At 49.3% G+C, this 23281-nt stretch overlaps 2 protein-coding genes across 8 annotated transcripts in view; both read right to left on the minus strand.

The window, feature by feature from the left end:
* Nucleotides 1–1168: 1168 nt before the first annotated feature.
* On the minus strand, nt 1169–8531 carry Miip (migration and invasion inhibitory protein). 3 transcript variants are annotated; one of them, XM_029539997.1, is made up of 10 exons: nt 8321–8531; nt 6504–6700; nt 5923–6282; nt 5484–5565; nt 3333–3441; nt 3202–3254; nt 2749–2878; nt 2538–2634; nt 1641–1778; nt 1169–1293 (listed from the first exon to the last, which is right to left on the minus strand). In XM_029539997.1, exons 2-10 carry the CDS (start codon nt 6624–6626, stop codon nt 1216–1218), a joined length of 1170 nt encoding a protein of 389 aa, XP_029395857.1. In that variant the 5' UTR covers nt 6627–6700; nt 8321–8531; the 3' UTR covers nt 1169–1215. The 3 variants fall into 3 exon arrangements, with proteins under 3 accessions (XP_029395857.1, XP_029395858.1, XP_021056380.1); XM_021200721.2 differs by having other exon boundaries at nt 1204–1365; XM_029539998.1 differs by lacking the exon at nt 8321–8531 and having other exon boundaries at nt 6504–6722.
* A 5056-nt stretch (nt 8532–13587) lies between these two features.
* The window catches only part of Mfn2 (mitofusin 2), a 30427-nt gene continuing 20733 nt past the window's right edge, over nt 13588–23281 (minus strand). For all 5 annotated transcript variants that reach the window (XM_029539658.1, XM_029539657.1, XM_029539654.1 and 2 more), the window contains 8 exons: nt 22726–22852; nt 22317–22421; nt 21980–22082; nt 20995–21215; nt 19772–19927; nt 18325–18521; nt 17026–17160; nt 13588–15364 (listed from right to left, as the gene is read on the minus strand). In XM_029539658.1, coding sequence (XP_029395518.1) covers nt 15295–15364; nt 17026–17160; nt 18325–18521; nt 19772–19927; nt 20995–21215; nt 21980–22082; nt 22317–22421; nt 22726–22852 — 1114 coding nt within the window. In that variant the 3' untranslated portion in view covers nt 13588–15294. The remainder of the gene's footprint in view (nt 15365–17025; nt 17161–18324; nt 18522–19771; nt 19928–20994; nt 21216–21979; nt 22083–22316; nt 22422–22725; nt 22853–23281) is intronic.

Here is a 23281-nt window from a genome sequence, read left to right on the forward strand (position 1 = left end):
GAGAGGGAGAGAGGGAGAGAGGGAGAGAGGGAGGGAGGGAGAGAGAGAGAGAGAGAGAGAGAGAGAGAAACCCTTCTACTGAGATGGAGGAGAGAGCTCACTCAATGTGAGACACATTTTTCATGTGTGTGTATACAGGGGCACACATACCATGGAATGCATATGAAATCCTGAAGAGGGCTGGAGAGATGGCTCAGTGGGTAAGAGCACCTGACTGCTCTTCCGAAGGTCCAGAGTTCAAATCCCAGCAACCACATGGTGGCTCCTCATAACCATCCATAACAAGATCCGATGCCCTCTTAAGGAGTGTCTGAAGACAGCTACAGTGTACTTAAACATAATAAATCTTAAAAGAAAGAAAGAAAGANAGAGAGAGAGAGAGAGAGAGAGAGAGAGAGAGAGAGAGAAAGAAAGAAAGAAAGAAAGAAAGAAAGAAAGAAAGAAAGAAAGAAAGAAAGAAAGAAATCCTGAAGACCACACTGGGTGTTGGTCCATAACTTCCGATTTGAGGTAGGGGGTTTGTTGTTCTTCCACTATGTGTGTTAGGTTACCTCCACCATCAGTCTATCTCCACCTTTCACATCCCCATATGAACACTTGATCGGCACCTGGCTTTTATATTGATCCTGGGATTTGAATTCAGGTCCTCAAACTTACCTAGCAAGGATCCTTACCCACTGAGCCATCTCCCCAGGCCTAAGATACTTTAACACTGACCTCGGTTCTAGCCTGCTTTGGGGACCCATTGGTCTGGTAGACAGTCATCTATCTAGATCTGAGAGCTACTAAAAAAGATAGTGTCCTGAGCAGGGTCCAGTGGCACATGCCCATATTCCATACTCAAGAGGTAGACGCAGAAGGATCAGAGAAGTTCAAGGACAGCCTTGGCTACATTGTGACTTCCAGGCCAGCCTGGGCTTTGGGAGATCATATGGTAGAGAATACACAAAAAAGCCACACGCCCAGTGTGACCCCCAGATTCCCGATGTCTCTGTTAGGCAAAGTGAGACAACGAGTTTAGGACATCAGGACCTCAAGCGAACCATCAGAAACGAGAGGCTTATACGGAGACAGGAAGTGTGGGACCCTGAGCTTTATTAGCACACTACTCAGAGCACTCCTATTCCTCTGCACCTCAATTTCCACTTTCAGTAAACGGAGGGGACAACGGAGGAGAGACAGCTCAGCCAACTCCATCTTCTGCACTTCCAGCTCTCAGGTGCTTCTCCTCAGGGGAGGCTGATGGCACTGGTAGAATACTGTCGTCTTCTGGGTAGTCAGTCCACTGGGCTTCTAGTGGGAGGGACAGAGCTGGGCAACCTGAGGCTCTGACCAGATAGGTGGTGCGACCTGTGCTGGCGAGGCCTGGAAGGAGAATAGTGAGGACTTGGGAGCTACTTAGGGGACAGATGAATAGGAAAATATTGTGAGGTTCCCCGGGGATAGGTGAGATGCAGTCATGGCCTCTCCTCCTCCTCCAACTTGGAGGGAGGGTCTCTTTCCTGGCTAGACTGGAGCAGGTGTCAACGAGTGTCAAAGTTATATGGGACACCTTGCAGAGCCTAGGCTTTCCATCTTGGTAGGATCTGTCCCATCTGAACACTTTCCCACCCCAGACTGGGACACACCCTAGACCATACCTGACAGGCTGGGCTAGTGGCTGACAGATCCCGGCGCTGCCCTGCTCCATAGGACACAGAGGACCAGAGGTCCAGGCTCTTGGGGACAGAGGTTTTCTCTGACTTTGGAGGGAGGATGTCCCAGCCCAGCAGACAGTGCTGTGGAAAGCCAATGTTAAAGGCATCTGTCATACACTACTATGGAAAATTCCTTGAGCCGTCACGATCCCCTCCCTGGGGTGGAAGCTGTGTCTACCCATGGGTTTACCCTAGGTCACCCCAAACTCAGTCTGTGTTGACCTGGTCACCACAACCCTCCCCAAGATGGAGGAGAAGATGGGGATACTAATGGAATCCTTTCCACACTGGACTTGGCCTTGAACCCCTAAGTTATATGACTTTACTAAGCCACCCAAAAGACCCCAATACTGACAATGGTCCCTTTACTCCCACTGCATAGGGGAGCCAAAGAGTCTTTCTCCTCTTCTCTTCTCCTAATTGCAGCTACTCTGTCCTCCACCAGGTTTAGGTAGGACACCCTTTGACTCTCATCCTGACTAGGATATGAGACACACAATGCAAACATAAAGGTCTAGATGCAAATCCATCTCTCCCATCAGCTCTCCTCTGCCTCCACGTCCTGTGAGTGGGTGAGGTAAGACAGTGACTGCTGTGGCTCTGGGGAACAGCCCTCCTAAGGGCTACCCATGTGGCACCCAAGAGCTCAGTGATTGAGTCCCATGTAGATACCCATCTTAGGCACCATGTAGGGGACAGGTACCACACCTGCCCAGGGACTGAGGACTTCACCAGCCAAAACCTGCCAGCATTCAGTATCCTTGGAGCAAGCTCTCTTCCTAAGGCTAGCTCAGGATCCTGGCCCCGGCTGCCTCTAGCCTCTTAGGGCAGGGAGCTTACCCGAGGCAAAGCTAGAGTGTCAGATGCATCGGAGCTCTTCCTTCTGTGAATTCGATACCGGTGTGGGGGGTCCATGATGGACAGGGGGATGCTCACCCTGCGTAAGAGGGCACAGCACCAAAACCAGCAAGGGTCACACTCTGCACCCCACCCTAGCTGCAACGGTCCACTGAGACCCCCAGGAATCCCACCCAGCGTTATTGACACTCACCTGACTTGCACTGGCTCCACCGGAGTTTCGGGGCCCTTCTCATCCCGGGGTATACCACACAGACGGCAAGGGGCACCTGGATCCACAGGCTCAGGAAACAGCCGGCGATTGATACGGTAACAGTACATACCTGCGAGGCCCATGAGACACCACAGCTCTCCCTAAGATAGGGGATTTGTTTCCAGAGCCCAGGGCTGTCCCTAGTTCACAAGCCATGCCGTCCATTGAGGAGCCCCTCTGCTCCCAGCATCTTCCCTGCCAAAGTCTTGGCTCCACATGTAAGGTCAGGGAGAAAGGCTCTCCCAGGGGCAGCTTCTGGAGAGAAGTGGTGATAAAGGGCAGAACCACAGCCAGTCAAAGCCCTCAGCCAGGGTGCATCCCACAACGTTTAGACACCAGGCTGCCGTCCCTGAGTCCACAGCTCAGAGTGACCTGGTGGAAGTGGACACTCACACTCGTGGTCCTCTTCCACACCGCTGCTCTCTTGCACGCCTGGGAACACAGCTCTGGGGTTGGGGAGAGAAGAGCAGGATGAGTGATGGATTCCCCCAATCCCTGGACAAGCCCCATGAACCCCTGCTTACTCAGGGGAGTTGCAAACACAATCCTCTTTGTTGTTTTCTCGAAACCTCTGCAGCACAGAGAAGAAGGCCTCGGGTTCACTAGTGACTGGAGAGCTATTGTCCAGGGACCCTGGGGTGGGCAAAGCAGCAGTGGGTGAGTTGAATCACCTTGCACCTCAGACTCTATACCCTCTGTTAGTGCCAGCTCTGTTTGTGCACCATCCTGCCTTGCTGTAGTCAGCAGTCCACAGACTGGATTCCCACAGAGTCCTTAACAGGGGCCATACTCTTGTTATATTTATTTTAGAGACAGTAACTACATAACTGGACTGGATATGCCTCTTGAGTGCTGAGATTCAAGGCCCATGTGTCCATGTTTACTTCTGTTTTACTGACAAATTCTCATGTAACCCAGGCTGGCCTTCAACTCAACGCTTTTGTCTCAGCTTCCCAGTGCAGAGATTATATGCAGAACCCTGCCTTACTTATTAGTTGGAGAAAGAGTGGGAGGTTACACAAGGTTCCCTCTCTGAGGAAACCCACATTCTAAAGAGGTGAAAGAGGAGTTAGTCACCAAGGAACTCTGTGATACAATACTGAATAGAGACACCTTCTGGGAAGCTGGAGGCCAGTGACAGGTGGCTGCATGCCACAGAGTGGACATTACAAGGGAGGTCTAGAAATTGACCAGAGACGAGATCTAGGAAGCCACAGGGACAATTCAAAAGGAAACCTCAGTAAGTAATGGTTTGAAAGCCCTGAACAGTCAGGAGCTTGGCCTGTGAGGAGCAGTCAGGCTGAGACCATGGCCAGCACACAGTGGGAGGTCAGGGTAGAGAGAATGGAGCCCAGAGTCTCAGAGGATTCAGGGACACGGTAGGACACGTTCTTACAGGATTCCTGTTTGAGGCTGAAGAGGCGAGTGAATGCGGAGACAGCTAGAGAAGTTGTAAATTCCAGAAAGGTACTAACGGAAATTGTAGAGAATGGACTAGCCATCGGTGCATGGAATATGTAAAACAGAGACAAAGTCAAGACTGGTCCCAAGGCATAGCTTCACTTATTAGGTTCATGATGCTGCCATTTACAGAGACAGGAAGAGAGGCTACACTGAGGATGCAGGTAGAAACCAGAACCTTGGTTATGGGTGTTGGACTGATCTCGCCAAAATTCCATTTTATTCTATATGTTTTGGTGAGCAAAATTTTTTTGTTTGTTTTGTTTTTTGTTTTTTTGTTTTTTTGAGACAGGGTTTCTCTGTGTATCCCTGGCTGTCCTGGAACTCACTCTGTAGACCAGGCTGGCCTCGAACTCAGAAATCCACCTGCCTCTGCCTCCCAAGTGCTGGGATTAAAGGCGTGCCCCACCACACCCGGCATTTTTGTTTTTTGTTTTTTTGTGAGCGAATTTTTTTAAGTGGGGTGAAACACTTATAACCTTAACAGTTGGGAGGCAGAGTCTTGGGGATCCCCGTGTTTTCAAGGAAGGCTATTCTACATAGGGAGTTTCAGGACACTCGACAAAAGTTACTAAGAAGAGACTAAGGTAGTGCTGGAGCGACAGCACATGCCTTTGATCCCAGCTCTCGGGAGGCAGGGCAGGAGGTGGATCTCTGAGTTCTAGGGCAGCCTGGTGTATGGATGGAGATCCAGGACAGCCAGGAATATACAGAGAGACTCAGTGCATACAAACCAACAAGAACAGAACACTGGCTGCTTTTGCAGGGACTCAGCTCCCAGCACCTACCCTGTGGCTCACACCCTCTCCCCCCCCAACCCCTGTAACTCCAATTCCAGCCTCTCCCACACCCTTGTGGCCTCCACAGACACCAGGTATGTGCATGATGGACAGACATATATACAGGCAAACACACATATATGAATGGTTAAAATTAAAAGCTAAAGTGGCATAATTTCTGCTGCATGCATCCTGACACTCAGTTTTCAAGAGCGAAGCAGAAGAGGCTAGAAAGCCAACAGGAGCCCCTGAGGAGCCAGAGGCGCAGAAGAGTTGAGATGCTTCCGTTAGTGTGACTCGGGGACCTGGCTTCTGTAAATGCTCAACTATAGGCCGGCAGTCATGATTCACTAGCTCACCCGTTCACCTTCGTTTTGGTACAGGCTAAGATTAGTCCAACCTCACCCCTCCCTGGCTTGATCCCCCACCCCTCACCTGCATTCCAATCATAGCCTAGGTATGGCCTAGAGGACCAGCTGCTCTCAGGCACTGCGGACTCCTGGGAGGTCACTCTGGGCTGAGGGAGTAGACAAAGGTTAGATGAGCAGGGTTGGCCCAGAGGTCCCATTACAGGGTGACACCATGCCTTGTCATGACTTAAGACTCCAGCTCGGTGCCAGCCTCAGCTGGGGAACTCAGAAATGAGAAGGTCAGTTTGGATCCGCTTTGGGTGTGGCTTTGAACAGACCCGGGCTCCAGGCCTGTCTCTCTACCTGTACAATAAGGCTTGCCTCCTTCTTCACAAAGTGCTAAGAACCGATAGCAATGATAACATCACACTGGACCTTCTAGAAGCCTCGCCCCCCACAAGGGACACAATCTGTCAGACAGGGAAACTGAGGCTCCCTGTGATTTCCAGGAACTACTTAGTTACCTTAGATGGCTTGCTTAGTCGTGACAGGATGGACCTTGGGACCTGTGTCTTGTCAGGTCCCAGACCTTTTGGTCCTCCTAAAGACACTGGCCCCTTCAGACCCTGAGTGGCTAGCAAGGGTACTGAAGGGGGCCGTAGTCCTTCCTGAGGCTCCTGGTGTTGGCCTGTGGCAAGTGGGAAAGAGTCCATCCTGGAGTTGACCTTGCCATACCAGGCCACATCAAACGTGTCACCTCGACGACTGTCCAGTGGGTCCAACACGTGTCTTTTGTCCTGTGAGCTGGGGGCTACTGAGGAAACAGGAGAAGTCTCTTGGGACAGTGGCATCTCTAAGTTGTGGCTGCTACAATCCAGGTTTGACTGTAAGAAACAGGACAGGTTACCCAGGCAGCAGCCCAGCCAATACCCAGGCACTCTGACCTGCTGTGGACACGTAGGTCTTTACCCTGTTGTGGCACCGGGGTATCCCAGCCCAGTCCCTTCCTCCCAAGGCCTCAGTTTTGCACTGTCAATGAAATGGGTGCATCACTGCATAAATTGTCTTTCCTCGCCACCTGGGCATTACCAAGGTAGCCACCTACCCCTGATACTGCTCTGGCCACCGACTGACACATGGCCTCGTGCCCAGCCCAAAGCTGCTTCAGGAGCTCCAGGCTGAGCAGCCGAAGCTGAACGGGGTCTTTAGTCTCTGCCATATTGGGCATGCGGGCTTCTCACAGCAGTGTCACTGCCTCTGGGCTGCAGTATACCCACAGGAGGTGATGACCCTAGGTTCCACCTGAAGTCAAAACAGCAATGACAAGACATGAGGGAGGGACCCTGCCACACAGGCCTAGATTCAGAACATCACCAGGAGCTCCTTCACCCTGCAGCCTCACCCTGTATACTTGGTATTCTCTCTGCTTCCTTGCCTACCGAGAGAGATGATTCCCTACGTAATTTAATTCCTGGGGCCTGTTGATAAAGGTGCTTGCTGCCAAGCTTGACAATCTGAGTTCAATTCCTAGGGCCTACATAGTAGAGAGAACTGACTCTCATGAATTGTCTTTTTTTTTTTTTTTTTTTTTAAAGATTTATTTATTTATTATATGTAAGTACACTGTAGCTGTCTTTAGACACTCCAGAAGAGGGCGTCAGATCTTGTTACGNACACTGTAGCTGTCTTTAGACACTCCAGAAGAGGGCGTCAGATCTTGTTACGGATGGTTGTGAGCCACCATGTGGTTGCTGGGATTTGAACTCTGCACCTTTGGCAGAGCAGTTACCCGTTGAGCCATCTCACCAGCCTTCTTACCTCCATACATGGGTCATGGCATGTGCTTGCCTACACTCACACACATATAAGAACTTGTTTTTTTATATTAACCTGATTGCTTTATCATATAGAAAAGACAAGTGCAGCATGCTAATTCAAAGATTAATGACTTGTGCTATCTGGAGCTGGCACAGAACCCAGGACCAGAAGCACTAAGCCTTTTCTCTGCCACAAGTCTTCTCCTAGCCAATCCATTCCTTTTCTATTTCTTTCTTCCTTTCTTTTATTTGCATGTCTATCCCAAGGTCACACAGCTACTAAATGTCAAAAGCAGGGTTTGAACCAAAATGTAGGCGCCTGCTTGTTGTGCAGTGGCTACTTCCCCTGACATTCAAACTTCTCCCTCATGGTGGGAGGAGAGAACCTTCTCAGAATGTTCCTAAGGCTCCCTCTACAAGGTTGATTTACACAATGTCCGATGGAGCTGCCTGAAAGCTGTGCAGGGGTGGATCAGAACCCATGCTCGGTGACAACCGTCAGTGATGTAGCTGCCTTTGAGTCGTGACCCCAATACGTACACTCCTTGGTTCACCCAGCCACACTTGGGTGGAATCATTTCTCTGTTCTGTTGGCTGTGCTCTGGGGCAAATAAACCTTTGTTGACATAGGACTCCCGATGAAGGGTCTGCACAGAAGAAAGCATGGCCCTGACAGGGTCCATAGGATGCTGGGACACAAAGCCCATTCCCACCCCTTCTCCAGCCAGCTTTGGTCCTCTCAAAGATTTATTTATTTGTTTGTTTGTTTGGACACACCAGAAGACGGTGTAGGATTCCATTACTGATGTTTGTGAGCCACCATGTGGTTGCTGGGAATTGAACTCAGGACCTCTGGAAGAGCAGTCATTGCTCTTAATCACTGAGCCATCTCTCCAGCCCTAGGGACACTTTCTTTTGCTTCCGGAAGAGTGTCTCCAATATAAAGAAGCACTTCCCACTTCTCTTACAATGCCAGCCCAGACTCCTCCATACGAATCAGACCCCCTATCCTTCCCAGCCATGCCACCCCACAAGCCCCTGGGGACTAGGGTTTCGGTGCAGGCTGCAGGGGGCGAGCAGAGAACACCCCCAGCATCTCACTCACGCGCACTCAGGCAGGGTGCACAGCGGGCCTAGGCGCTTGCCCCTTCTCTAGCGGTCTAGCGGGACGTAGGCACGCCTCTCTGGTCCCGAGATCAGAGGCTGCCATGGATGAAAGGACGCCAACGCTCTCCAGCCGAAAGCCCAGATTCCAAGCAGCCCGGGGATCCGCCTTCAGCAGGGGCGGAACCTCCAGTGGTTGTCCTAATTGGCTAATGCTGGGACGGAGCCTCCGCCGCTGTCCTGATTGACAATGCCAGGACGCCTTGCATTTGTTTCTTCGCATCCGGAAGCGGCAGTTTCAATATGGAAAGGAGGGGCTAATGGGACCTCACTGCTGATTGGTTAACTGATAATGCTAATTCTACCAATTCAAATTGTACAGAATGGCACCAGACGAGGAGGACAGGCTCTGGTTGGTCAGTGGTACTCGGTTACGCAATTTCCGGATGTGAAGTCTCTAATGACATTGGATAGGTGGGGCTAGAGACTCCGGCAATTTTTTTTTTTTTTTTTTTTTTTTAAGGCTTGCTTCAAACCAGGGAGGGACTTCTCCCCGTTGGGGCTGACGTGTGGATCTACAGAGGTGCCCTATAAGCCCAGCTTTCTATAGCATTTCAAGTCTTCGTGAAGTGCCTGTTTTGTGACAGAGACACTGGGAGGCAAAGGTTTAAAAGGGTGGGGACAGAGAAAGAGAACTCAGAGTGAAAATTACAATATAGATATCAAAAATCTGCTCCTGTAAGATGTAAGCCAAAATGTAATGTAGTCCAGGCTAGCCTCCTGCTCGCTATGTCGTGAGGATCATCTTGAACTCCTTTCTAAGCCTGCAGCCTCTTCCTCCCCTAGTCCTGGAATTACAGGTGTGTTCCAGCACACCCAGTTCGGGTGGTGCTGGGAACTCAGCTCTAGGCTTGGAAGTGTTTTACCTTAGCTGTCCTCAAGGGCACCTTGTCTTTAATACCGATGGCTGTTAGTGGAGTTTACTGATACATTTTAGGTTGCAAGTATCTATTTTATGCCAGGTTGGGGGTGGGGGATGATAGCTCATGCGGCAGGAATAAAGTGCCCTGGAAAGGACTGAGCAAAATGGGCAAACTGAGATGCAGGCAAAGTCGACTGCCTAACTCTGCCAAGTCAGGGCACGCAAGTCCTTCATATGTCTTGCTTCACAAATGTTCCTGTCAAGTATACTGCCAGAAAGTTGAAAATGGATGCTCCAACATTACCGAGACAATTCTGGGGAACTGTCAGACAGCTATTTCTCTGATGGGATCTGATGGGATCTGATGCCCTCTTCTGGTGTGTCTGAAGACAGCAACAATGTATTCACATATATAAATAAATCTTTAAAAAACAACAACTATTGGTTAAATCAGCCAAGTGACAGTCAGTTACTGGGGGACTAGAGAGAGGTGAAATTTGAATTGCCAGACTGAGGCCACAGGGACTGTAAGGAGAGAAGAGGGAAAGGGAGAAGGGGTGCAGAGGAGGAAAAGACAGAACAGTAGGTCTCCGTTAGTCATAATAGACCATCAGCATGTACCAGGGTGAAATACCTCCACAAGAGCAGAAATAACCTAGAAAATTTCAAACAGCAAGTATTTGTGGAGCACAGTTGGGGTAGTAGCCAGACTTCTGTTAGAGGATTAGGGATTACTCCCCAGTAATTTCACAGAGCTTAATCAATAAATCCTAGTTTGAGTCTCATTCGTGTAAAGCTAGACAGGGATAAGATTAATTAAACTATTTTACGGGCAACTGTCTGCTTGTACAACAGAGGCGTGACAGTTGATTGTGTGACCATTTTCCTATTGGATTTAAGCCCTGCTCCACAGGGGAGGGAATCCATGTCTGGCACTGTAAGCCAGCAGCAGAAAAACTCTGTGGTTGGGAATGTTGGGAATGTTATTGATCCTAGTGAGGAAGTGCTGCTGTTTTGCTAAACGGTATGATGTGCCTGTCAAATTGCCTTCTAAATATTTGTTTATATCTATAGATTCATGATGCTGTCAGCCTTGGTGACAGGAACTTTTCTTTTTCTTTTTCTTTTTTTGCCATAGATGGTAGTTACTAGGAAGCTGGCAAGTGGCCCTGTCATAGTGGCCCAGTGCTCAGCCCTAAATGGAAGAAAACCATACGTCTCTGTCACCCCCTCCAGTGCTCAGGGGACATCACAGAAGAGGGAACAGATTTCTTGTGTGTTAGGGAAAGGCATATCGGAGGGTGGAAAGACATCAGTGGAATAGCTTCCTATTAGCTATTCATGTAAGCCTAGTTAGTCTCACTGGTTCATCAAGATGAATTTGGGTGGAATGGCTCCTTTGGTCCATCTGAGTCCAATACTCTATCTGGAACGAACAGACTTCCTGGGAAATGGCTTGCAACAGTGATTGGCTTTCTCTGCAAAGTAAGCATGATGTAAAGATATGTTGGATGTCAAGTTGATAGATAAGTAGTGGGCCTGTGAAGGTTGGAAATGGTTGTCACCTTGACTGTCTATGGGGACATCTAGGCCTGGTGGAATGTCTCTGGTTAGTATTGGGGGTGTTTTCAGAGAGGACTGACATGGAAGGCCCCACCCTCCTCATGCCCAGCACCTTCCAGACTGCTACCGGGATGGAAAAGAGGGTAAGAAAAATAGTACCAGGAAAAGATGTTTTCCGTGCCTCTGTCAGTGCTGCTGTCTGCCACCTCTGGCTTCTTTGGCCTTTCAGCAGGGATCTAATACCAGCCACTCTGCAAGAAGCTTCCAGGCCTGTCAGAACTGGTTTGGATTGTTGAGCTTGAATAGGTGACTCTCAGCCTCTCCAGCATATGAATGGCCACTATTGGACCATCCAGATCCTTTGTGTAAGCCAGGTAAATTAAATTCCTTTTTATAATGCATGTTGGTCTTGTTCCCCTAGAGAGCTCTACCTAGTACAACACCACTACCACTGGGGCCTGCCAGACCATGCATTTCACATTCTTGTCTCCCATGGACACCTCAAGCACCAGCTCCCATCCTAGAATGGCTTCTTCCAGGGTCTTGTATTGTCCTGGGATCTGCTAGACACAGACTAAAATCAAGACATTAACACATATATATTCAGCCAGGCAGTGGTGGCGCACGCCTTTAATCCTAGAACTCAGGAGGCAAAAGCAGGTGAGGCCAGCCTGGTCTACAGGGCTAGTTCTAGGACAGCCAGAGCTACACCAAGAAACCCTGACTCAAAAAACAAAAAACAAAACCAAAAAAACATATTTATAATGTCTTGAATTATGGTCTGTTGGGTCATGGCTGTGGCTCGGTTGTAAAACACCTACTTAGCCCATTTAAAGGCTAAAGGTTCTACCCCTTCTGCAAAGTCAAGTGAAAGGGCATGCAGAGTGATGCACTGTACTAAGTGTCGCTGAGGATGGGAAAAACTGGAATTTGTGCACTGCTGGTAGGAATGTAAAAATGCTATGGCTACTTCAGAAAAGGGTCGGTAGTCCTTAAAAGTAGATAACCCAGAAATCCCAGTCTGTGCTATCTACCAAGGATTATGTCCATATAAAGACCTTTGCATAAATATTCCTATCAGCCTTTAACATGGCTACCTCACACACAGAAAGGGCAAATTTGAAGAGACAGATCAGGGGGTCCAGTGTCTAAGGTGGGAACGGATGTGGGGGTTACAACAGAGGGGGTTTTTCTGGGGATGGAAATTCAAACCTGGATTGCTTTTGGTTGCTGTACTTTTTTATTTTTTTTTTTACTGTACTGAATTTTTATTTTGGTTTTTCAAGACAGGGTTTCCCTGTGTAGTCCTGGCCTTACTGGAAAATGCTCTGTAGTTCTGGCTGGCCTTGAACTCAGAGATCCGTCTGGCTTCTGCCCCTCTGAGCGCTGGGATTAAATTAAAGGTGGGCTCTCCTAAAGTCCTGGATTGATAATGTGTAAACAGAATTGCTCTTCTTACAAAGCCCCTTCTGGGGCTGGTGAGATGGCTCAGTGGTTAAGAGTGCCGACTGTTCTTCCAAAGGTCCTGAGTTCAAATCCCAGCAACCACATGGTGGCTCACAACCATCCATAACGAAATCTGATGCCCTCTTCTGGAGTGTCTGAAGACAGCTACAGTGTACTTACACATAGTAAATAAATAAATAAATAAATAAATAAATAAATATTTAAAAAAAAAAAAAGAACATAAAGGAGATGAAATTTAAAAAAAAAAAAACAAAAAAAACAAAAAAACAAAAACAAAAAAAAAACAAAGCCCCTTCTGTAGGGGAGACACATGCACCAGGACTGTTCTAGGCTACACGCACATCTTGTGTGCATGGTAAGGGTATCAGGTCAGGGTGAAGAAAGACAGACACACCCACACAGAGTAGCTGTGATGGAGGAGGAAGAGGTCAGGGTCTCAGAGATTCAAACAGAAAGTGGCAGACTAGGTATGGCATGTGTGACAGTGGACTTGATGACCCATCAAGTTTGTGGCCTGGGAATCTGAAAGGATGCAGTTTTACCATTGAGAGGCCAAACCTTGGGATTGGCCTCCATTTTAAATGAAAAAGGGCCCAAGAACTTGACCTGCAGCTGAATCCAAGCTGCACCCAAGTTCAGGAAGAACCACCTAGCTCTTCTCTGGCCCAGAGCCCAGAGTAACTCCCTAGCAACAGCTAATCAGGATTAGTCTGGTAGTTCCACGTATACTTTCAGACCATTTGTGATTGTTCATGGTTTTGCTGTCATCTTACAACAGTCATTCAATTAGATGCTTACCAGACTAGAAACCCCTTCTCTTGCTCACCACTGTCCCACCATAAAACCCTGTCCCACTAAGGGCTCAGGGCTTTACCCTCCCATTCTGCTGTGTCAGTGACAGAAGCTTAGCTCAAGCTTGAATAAAGACCTAGTGCGAATGCATTGGAATCAGCCCCTTGCTGGTCTTTGGGGGTTCAAGAATGCTTCTTGAACAGGCACATGGCCATCAGCTGAACTCAGGGTCTGAGACACACAAGTGGGTGGGTAGTGGTGGAGCCTTAGTCAAGAGGACACATGCAGCTGGACACAGAGAACCCATCAATGGCCTTGTCCACTCTCAAGGGTTCTTCAAACGAGAAAGGTCAGAGGCAGGTTCTCAGAAGGCACAGTGGGGTGGCCACTGAGTCACTGAGAACTGAAATGTGGAGTTCCAGAGACCTCTGTTCAAGAGTCGCTCCAGATCTCCTGGCCTGTGGAGGCTGGCCATGTCCTTTCTTCTCAGACCAGACTATTGCAAGGCAGAGAGAGAGCTCACACAGGGTCACAACTGGGGCTTTATTTTAGTTTCCAATATGATCAGCAGAGATACAGGTAACCCAGGCGGATGCATCACCTAAATATACCAGAAGCAAACATACTGTGTCTGGTGCCTTTTGCACCCCAGCAAAGGATCACACAACAGTTAGCAAAAAACTAAAGTGCTCTCTACTTAACGTCTTTCCGATACAGGGTCTCTCTGGTGGTATAAATGAATCTTTACTTATATAAGTTCAAATTTTCATTCATTACTCAGGGGCTATACTGAAAAAGAATTTGAGTTTATTCTAACCCCCTCCCCCCAAAAAAGAACACAGCATTCATTGGGACTATGACACTGATTTTTACATGACCCACTGTGAGATGACCCCGTCTATCCAGCCTGGCAAAATACACTATGTCTTTCCATTACATGTTGACCTTGGCCAAGACCATCACTCTCCCAGCAAAAAGGTAGACTGAGGGGCAAGTGAGCACAAGACATGGGCAGGAGAGGACATAGCCCATTGATTTATCTCTAAGACACTGTCTACCTGTCCTACAAAGGATTCATCACTCTAAAACTGCTTTCCCGAGACAATCAACCTTGGTGACTGGAATCCTCCCTGCCTTGACCATTAACAATTTCAACACTCAGCAGTGAGAAGTTAGTTCAGCACTGACATGAGGCTGAGGAGCAAGCAGCAAGAGGCTTCACGGGGCAGAAGAGGAGGAGGCCTGCCTGAGGGTCAAGGCAGTAGGAGAACAGCGGCCAGGCTCTCATGCTGTACAGTCCAGAGAATGGTGGCCACAGGGAGCTTATAGCAAGGCAGGGATGAGTCAAAATTAGTGAGGTGCGCCTCACAGGTTTGTGAGCCCCTCAGGGCTAGGTCAGACAGACAGGCCTCTTCTGTACTAACCCAGGCAGCTCCCATCTTCCACCATTCCTCCTGCTACATCCTTTAACCACCTGGAGCAAACTAGCTCTCACTAGTAAACCGGACCAACAGGCCAAGAGCTGAAGTAAACAAGGGCCTCAGTGGCAAGAAGGGAGGCAAGTCCCTTGTCATCACAATGCCAGACACCAACTGCACCACCACATCAGATACCCTAGTTCACATACCTTCTCCGAGCTCTTACTTTGCTCTGGCTGGCAGGGGTCTCCAGCTTCCCATATAAGCTGGTTGAGTCTAAAGCCCAGGGTGTGTTGAGCCTGGCTACCAAGCACAACTGAAAGACTCTGCAAGTGGGAAAAAGTGCTAAAGCTGAGGGCCAAACGCAAGAAACAAGTTCTGAGACAAACATGGCAATTCTAGAAGTATCCTGAATTTTTCTGGGGAGTCCAGTCACCCCTAACACTGTCTCTCTGTAAGTGTGCTCAGGCTGGAGAAAGTAGGAGTGGCTGCCTGATGCCTGTGAAGGCTCCCATCAGTCATTCTGCAGGGTGCCATCCTGAGGAAGACCTTTTCAAATGCACAGTGACTTTCGACCGAGTGAGGTGTGAGCGTGATGAGCAGACACAGACACATGCATAACTCCTTGGAGCCGAGCTGTCCAGTCCTTGATGGTTTCCGTTAGGGTATGAGCCAGGGGTCTTCCTGCAGGGGGTAGGGAGTAACTGGTACAAGACAGTGGGTGCTTTCCTTCTCTCTGCAGCGGCCAAGGACTAGAGCTGATGGGAGGTGCGGCCCTGCCTCTTCTCAGTGCAGGTCCACCCTGGCTGCCCACTATCTGCTGGGCTGCAGGTACTGGTGTGTGAACATATTGAGTTCGCTGTCCAACCAGCCAGCTTTATTCCTGCAAATACAAGATGACTGTACAGATGGCTGTTACAGCAGACCACACTAGCCTATCTGAACCTTCATGCAATCTTGTAATAGCACATTTTCCCACTTTGCAAATGAGGAAAAGGAGGTCACAAGCTTATGGGACAGAGCCAGACAATTTTAAAAGAGTGAACTAAGACAGGATCTCACTAAATAGCCCAGGCTGGCCTGGAACTCACAGCCATCCTCCTGCCTTACCTTCCTATGTCCTCTGATTATAGGAGTGAACCACTACTTCGGGTTTTAGGTTTTTCTAGTTTGGCTACAGCCCAGAACAAGTTTCAGTCTCTGGAAGTCAGCTTTCTTGATTGACAGATAAAAGTTTGGGTGTTAGCTCAGGCTATCTTCATGGCTACAAGCAGCAACTGACACTTGGACCCAAGAGTCCCAGTGGAAGAGCAGTGTATCCCTGGATGGGCAGAAGGTGCATACTGCATAGGCCAGACAAAGGAGGGAAAGCTCACTGATCTGTCATGGCTAGAGCTCAAACCCTCTGAGTACCTCTTATCTAGCTCTGTCCCCTATGGGCCTCTGACATCAGAGGTGGAGGCAGGAAGTGCAGCTCCCCATATACTGATGTTATCATGGCCTGAGCAGGCTAAGGAATTTGTAGAATACTTCTATCTTCATCTGTGGCTCATCTCACAGATAAAAGCCACAGGAGAGACACAGGAAAGCTGGAAGAGTACAGGGCCAGAACACAGAACCAGATTCTTAACTAATCCCCCTCCTAGCAAACTTCACAGTTCTACAGAGACTACCAATCCTGTTCCTGTGGAGAGGACTGGTGCTACATACCCCAGCTCCTAGGCTCAGCATGGAACTGAGTATGACTGACATGGTGGCAGCTCTCACACAGAGCAAGGAAAACCAAAGTACAGTCCACCTGCACCCCAAGTTCCATCTGGCCATTTCCTGTAGAGCTCCAGCAAGGGACTCAACCTCCATGGCTACCAATTTTCCTATTACAAAGCAGAGCTGACGTAGACAGGGTGACACACACCTTTAATCCCAGCACTAGAGGAGTAGAGGTAGGTGGAGCTCAGTGCATTTGAGACTAGCCTCATTCATATGGCAAGTTCCAGTCCAGCCAAGGCTACAAAGAGATCCTGTCTCAGCCGGGCTTGGTGGCGCATGCCTTTAATCCCAGCACTTGGGAGGCAGAGGCAGGTGGATTTCTGAGTTCGAGGCCAGCCTGGTCTACAAAGTGAGTTCCAGGATAGCCAGGGCTAAACAGAGAAACCCTGTCTCGAAAAAAACTAAAAAAAAAAAAAAAAGAGGTCTTGTCTCAAACAGAACAAAATCTGCAGAGCTGATGACTTCTAGGGGTGACAAAAACTGGGTGGGGCAGCTGTGCCAAGTGCTGAGGCCCCAAGTTCAGAGGGCAACCCATGAGCTGTGACATCCAGCACTGCCCTGCTTGTTCCCTGGATGTCATTATGCACCATCTGCAAGCACTCAGCGGAACTTCTGTTAAGCCTCCAGCACCAGCACTATCTATCCCACATTCAGCAGTGCCAAGCGAACATCGCACAAGAAAGTTAAATCCCCAAAGAACACCCGTTGCCCACACTGGAGACACCAGACGGCAGACAAGTGACAACCCCTCCCACTTGGTCCTTGGCTACTCACCTGAGCAATTTGGCTTTGCTCTGAAGTGAATCCAGAGCCTCAACTTTCTTGTTCATGGTAGCAATTTCCTGCTCCAGATTATCTCGGGTGATGTCAACTTGCTGGCACAGGTGAGCAAATGTCCCGGACAATTCCCTGAGGGGACAGAGGTTGGATCAATTGGGCACATGGTGGCTTAGGCAGGATTCTTCTATTCGTGGTTAAATCTACCCAAAACAGAGTAGCAGCTGAGCTTATCCATAGCTGCTCTGACCTGCAATCCTGCTTTTTGGGATCTTTCCCCCCTCTGCTGAAACCACCAACAGCTCCCACTGCTCACATCAAAGATGCTGGGCATCATCACAGGAGGCACAGCATCCCAGTGGTGAGCCTAACCTGGACACAAGAGGCCAGGATTCTAACTGACGCTCATCAGCTAAGAGACAAGGAAGGGACTCATCTCCCTTATCTGAGTCCAAGTTTCAGTATCCTCTGTGTGTGGGTGGGGATGGGGGGAGATGCTAGGGATTAACCTAGGCCTTCATTCATGCAAGGCAAGTGTTCTTCTGACAGAGCTATATCCCTAGTCCCATCAGTGCTCACAGCTATAAGAGTAAAGGGAAAGCGAGTGCAGAAAGGGTCTGTCGTGCCAGTCAGGGTCAATCAAAACCCAAGCCTGGTGGCTCATGCCTGCAATCCTAGGACTGGGGAGGCTGAAGCTGGAAGGCTGCTCTGAGTTTGAGATTAGGCTGGGTTATGTAGTCTAAGACCTGGGAGACCAAGACAAAGAGAGACAGTGCAGGGTAGTACAACTGTCTGCCTTTTCCATGCTCCAAGATGTAGAAACCATAGGTTCTCCTATCCCACTGAGGCACCATAACCAGGCTTTGATTTAGGATGCCGCGGCTCATGCCCTTCAAGGCAGGCTTTCTTTCTTTTCTTTCTTTTCTTTTCTTTCTTTCTTTCTTTTCTTTCTTTCTTTATTTCTTTCTTTCTTTTTCTTTCTTTCTTTTTTTTCCTTCCTTAGCCCAGGGCTTCATGCATGCTAGGCACACACTCTGCCAACTAAGCTACATTTCCAGTCCCAAAGCAACCTTTAAAATCTATGAAGCACGTCCCTGGTTCCCTCATTTTCCAACGGTCTTCCCATCTTGGGGCACTGGAGGCCTACCCGCCCTCAGCCTTGGACGCAAAGCTGGTACTGCCCAGCCAAAGTCCTAGGGCCCATGATGCTAAGACCTAGGGGCTCTCAGGTCAGGCTGAAAGGAGGTGGAAAGCCCATCTATTGGTATTCCTCCCTTGGGTCCCTGGGCCACTCACTGCTGGACTTGGTGGCTGCAGTTAGAGCCGGTATAACTGATAATAAGCTGTAACTTTTCACTGGCATATTCCACAAACTGGCGCTTGAAGGCCCTCTCTTTGGCTTTGGTGGTCCAGGTCAGCCGCTCATAGACGTACAGGAGGCCATACAGTCCAAAGGAGAGGGCGATGAGTCTCCAGCCCACCGCCTTCCACACCTGTAAAGATGCATGGTCAAGCTGGAGCAGAGTCTCTGTGACCCCAGTGAGGCAAGAGGTCAGGGACTGTCCAGGACTGCAGCAGGAAGTGAGGGAAATTAGGTGTTGGCCACAGAACCTAACCTAGTGTTGGGACTACTGTCCTGATCTGGGTGAGGTTGCTTTGGTCTGTGGTTTAAGTGCTGGCCCATGTTAGGCAAGCTCTCTCCCGCTGAGCTTCAGCCCCAAGCTGAGAAACAGGCTTCTTAAGAGAAACAGAGATAATCCAAAGGAGTAGCTGATTTTGATGGCAACAAGTGTCAGGATTTGGCACCCCACCTCACAGCTGTAGTTTAGTCACAGAATGGGGCTTGGAGCTCAGCTTCAGGGCTCATGTCATCCATTGTTCTGGCTGTACGAACTTGGGCACATGAGTTAAGTTTAATTCACAGGTGGCATAGCGAGGTAAACAAGATGCTATAAAGGGCCGGGCGATGGTGGCGCACACCTTTAATCCCAGCACTTGGGAGGCAGAGGCAGGTGGATTTCTGAGTTTGAGGCCAGCCTGGTCTACAAAGTGAGTTCCAGGACAGACAGGGCTATACGGAGAAACCCTGCCTCGGAAAACCAAAAAAAAAAAAAAAAAAAGATGCTCTAAAGGGGTCTATGGGTGGTCAGTGTTGCAGACCATGGCCCTCTTCTAGGCCACTACCTGTGGAAAAAGCCACAGAGTACAACTCTTGGCCTGGGGGAGGGACCTTGGCTGATCCATCTTGTAGTATACGCTGGAAAAGCAACTGTGGACAGTGTGACAGCCACCCTCGGCCATGGCTCTGTCTCTCCACAGTCTACAAAAGGGCATGAGAGCTGGCCAAAACCATTTGAGGGACTGTGGCTGAAAAGTGTCTTGAGTCAGAACAAGGTGAGTCCCACAGAAATCAGAGGATGGCCAGCTGCTTCTCCAGGGTCAAAGTCATCCAGAGGCGAGAGAAGGAAATTCAAGGGTAGGTGGGCTTCCTCCTTCTTAACCTGTTCCCTATTTGCTGTGGAGGAAGAGGCCTCAGTGTCAGAGGGGAGAATTCAAACTAGCTATGGGTTTCCGAAAGCCAAACGCAGGAAATGGAAGAGCATCTTATTAGTTGAGTGCTGTGTCACTGGAGCAATTGTAAAATTGTGAAAGGGCTCTGGCCATACAGCTCCCCAGGGTAGAGAACACTCACTGAGCCCCCAGGTCCCTCCCGCTGCCCCTTGCCCAAGCAGGTGTCACTGACCACTCCTCCGACCACGAGAATGCCCATGGAGGTCCTGGATGTCAGAGAGGCCAGGCCAGTAACCATGGAGACCATAAGCTCCTCCTGGGTGAGGGAGTTCTGCGGCAAGGGGGGCATGCTGGAGTTGGCAGGTGTCAGAGGGAGAGGACGCTGAACCTGATGAAAGATGACAAAGGTATGAGAAGAATTATGCCAGTCTGTCATTCAAGCACACCCTCAGTGACACTCAGGACTGCATAAGGTAGGACAGGGACTGAGCAAAAGGCACGTAAGGGAGAACGAGCTTTGTGTGCACCACAGCGGGATATCTGCCTCCTAAAAAACCTGCAAGCCCGAGGTGAGCATTGTGGCATGCTACAAGAAGTAAGCCCTGACTACTGGGCTTGTGCTAAAAGTAATTTAAGCATGTGTGTGTATGTGTGTGTGGGGGGGGTGCCTTTGCACTCACATGCAGAAACTAGAGCAGATTGTCAGGTGTCACAGCGCTCTGTGTTAACACAGAGTCTTACTCGGAAAACAAACAAACAAACAAAAAAACAGAACTAAAATTAAGGACAGTTGCAAACCATCATGCAGGTGTGGAGAGTAGAGCCTTGTCCTCTTCAAGAACAACAAGCACTCTAAACTGCTGAACCATCCATCCATCTCACCAGCTCCTAATATATTCTTATTCTAAAAATCTCTTTAAAGTTTTTTATTTATTCTAAATTTTAAAGTGGTGGGTTTTAGATAAGTATTTTTAACCCCCCCCCACACACACACACAGTGTTAAGGATTATATCCAAAGCCCCATGTATAACAGGCAAATACTCTTCTATTGAGCTAGGTCCCCAGACTCCCAAGTGGTGTGTTTTGAAGAGCACATACTTAAACAAGCACTAGAAAAACACTAAGAATTTTGGTATTCCAAGACAGGTTTTCTCTTTGTAATAGTCCTGGTTGGCTAGAACTCACTTTGTAGACCAGGCTGGCCTCAAACTCACAGAGATCTGCCTGCCTCTGCCTCCCGAGCCCTGGTATTAAAGCTGTGCATCACTACAGCTCGGCCAGACCTCAGCATTTGTAATTAGGACAAGACCAAGTTGGTAATGGCAACAGTCCTGACCAGTGCCCTGATGGTTCCAAATGGCTTCTGCCCTCAGGACCCCAGCAGGAGTAGATGGACTGCCTTATCTGGTGTCAGGGTGATCTCCCATGATGCACCAGGGAAAGGAGCTTCTTGCCTGATCACTGTAGCCTAGCAAGGCCCGGCGGCTATTCTTGGGGCCCAGGAACCTGTTCACTAGCATAGTCCATCCAAGGGAGAAGTGGAACTCGATGTCCTCCTGAAAGTCAGCACACAGCTTGTCACAATTCAGGTCATAGCTGAGGGAGAAACACTGTCGAGGGACCAGCACGTCGATCTGATTCCGCATAGATACAGGAAGAAGGGGCTTCAATCCGTCTGTCAGGGGAAGAGCGGGAGATGTGATGTCAGAGAGTGCATCAGCTCAGGCCTGTGGTCTGTGTCACACCAGGGCTGCCCAACCTCAGGCACACAGTCCACACCAGCTGCTAGAGACACTGCAGCTCTGTGGAGAAACTACACTCAGTTGGTCAGCCGGTGGGACTGGTTGACAGGTCACTTTCCCAAACCTGCCAGCAGTCATGCCAGAGTCTCGGCTTGTATACTGCCCTCAATGGAAACCCAAGCATGGGTTGCCCAAGTCCACACAAAATGAATTCAGGATGCAGACCCAGAAGCTGAAGGGAGTGAGTTAAATCACTATCCAGGTAACAGCTAAGGAAAGGTCATCCTAGTTGATTTATTATTTTTGATTAGATGTATGTGTATATGGGTGGGTGGGTGGGTGTATATGGGTGCAGAAACATATCAAGTCAGAAGCATATCAAATCAGGGCCATATCAAGTCAGGGGCATATAGAGTCAGGGGTATATGAAGTTAGGAGCATATCAAGTCAGGAGTATATGAAATCAGGGACATATCAAGTCAGGAGTATATGAAGTCAGGGGCATATGAAGTCAGAGCATAGGATTTCCTGGATGGATCTGAAGTTCAGGCAACTGTAAACCTTATGACATGGGTTCTGGGAACCAGACTCAGGTCTTGTGTGAAAGCAGTACACGCTCTGAACACACTGAGCTATCTCTCCAGCCATGTCTTCAACTGGAGAGACAGACAGACGCCAGCTCCCTTGTGGCACTAACCTATCATGTCCTGCTGCATAGTCTGCAGTGAACTGGTGATGGCAGTGGAGCAGCGGTCAGACATGTTCCGGCCCAGACCTTCCTCTATATGGCGGTGCAGCTCCTGCCTCCAGAAAAGAAGGGTTACAAGAAGAGGCACCACCAGCAGAAGTCTGTGGGGTGTTCAACCAGACCTCCCCTACCAGCTGACCATAGAGGCAGAGGAAGCTTGGACTTCATGTCCCTGGCTGTCACTTCCACTCAGGGACCCTGAGTCAGAGCAGCTAAGGCTGAGATGCTGTCCCCACAGTGACTCTGTCCAATGGCCCCTGCCAAGAGGGCATGCTGCTTCACTCACGTTCTTATAAACCTTGAGGACAACTGGAGATGGGTGGAAGTCCATCTGGTACTCATCAACTAGCACAGAGAGGCGCCTGATCTCTTCAGCCATGGCTGTGGACACCTGCAGCCAAAGGAGGGCACAGTTAGCATCAGGAGGCCTGGGCTTTGCTTCTGCAGTTAACTGCGCACCTGTCCCCGAACCCTCCAGTCTCCCCGGCTCCTCTTGATTTGAAGCCACAGAGGTGGAAGAAAATGGCAATCAAAATGGCCCTGAAGGAGGCCCAGGGGAAACTGTTCTTGAATCCGGGCCACAGAAAGCTTCCCAGAAAGTTGGGGAAGGCTTAGGTGTCTTGCTCTTGGTATTTGCTCCCACTGAACTTGACTTAAGTCCGAGTGTCCACACAAAACTTTCTCTTCATTCTCACCTGCCTTTCCACTTCCTCTGTAATCTGCTTAATTCGCAGCTTATAGTCTTGAGCCAGGAGCTCTAGCTGCTTGTCAATAAATCTCAGCCGATCTTGCCGCTCTTCCCGCATTTCTAGACAATAAACCCTGAGAGAACAAAAGCACTGCTTAGAAACCCATGTCCCCACGAGACCAAGCAGAGGAGCCAAGGGAAGCTGGAAAGTACCCAGGCCACTCTGTCCTGCCACTCATCCCTTAGGCTCCCATTAGGAGGAGGGATGGTGACAGAGAACGAGGTACCCCAAAGTGGGGGAGGTTAGACACAGCTCTGCTAACAATATGGGAAAAAGATTATTGACAACCCAGAAAGATGACTCAGCAGATCAAACCCTTGCTGTGCAAGTCTGATTCAGTCCCTAGAGCCCAGGTAAAGGTGGAAGGAGATGGTTCCACAACACCGTCCTCTGACCTCCACATATATGCCATGCCAAAGACATGGATCAAAAAGAATTGTGAAAGCCAGGCGACGGTGGTGCACGCCTTTAATCCCAGCACTTGGGAGGCAGAGGCAGGCGG

The sequence above is a fragment of the Mus pahari genome, chromosome 6 (assembly GCF_900095145.1).
Source record: "Mus pahari chromosome 6, PAHARI_EIJ_v1.1, whole genome shotgun sequence".
In the NCBI taxonomy this organism is placed as follows: Eukaryota; Metazoa; Chordata; class Mammalia; order Rodentia; family Muridae; genus Mus; species Mus pahari.

What these genes read in the sequence shown, in the direction of transcription:
- Miip (XM_029539997.1), bottom strand. Translation starts at nt 6,626, where the DNA reads ATGCCCAATATGGCAGAGACTAAAGACCCCGTTCAGCTTCGGCTGCTC. An exon ending in TGTGTTTGCAACTCCCCTGA is followed by an intron (nt 3,255 to 3,332) that starts GTAAGCAGGGGT and finishes CCCCAACCCCAG; the next exon opens with AGCTGTGTTCCCAGGCGTGC. An exon ending in TGTGGAAGAGGACCACGAGT is followed by an intron (nt 2,879 to 3,201) that starts GTGAGTGTCCAC and finishes TGGGCCTCGCAG; the next exon opens with GTATGTACTGTTACCGTATC.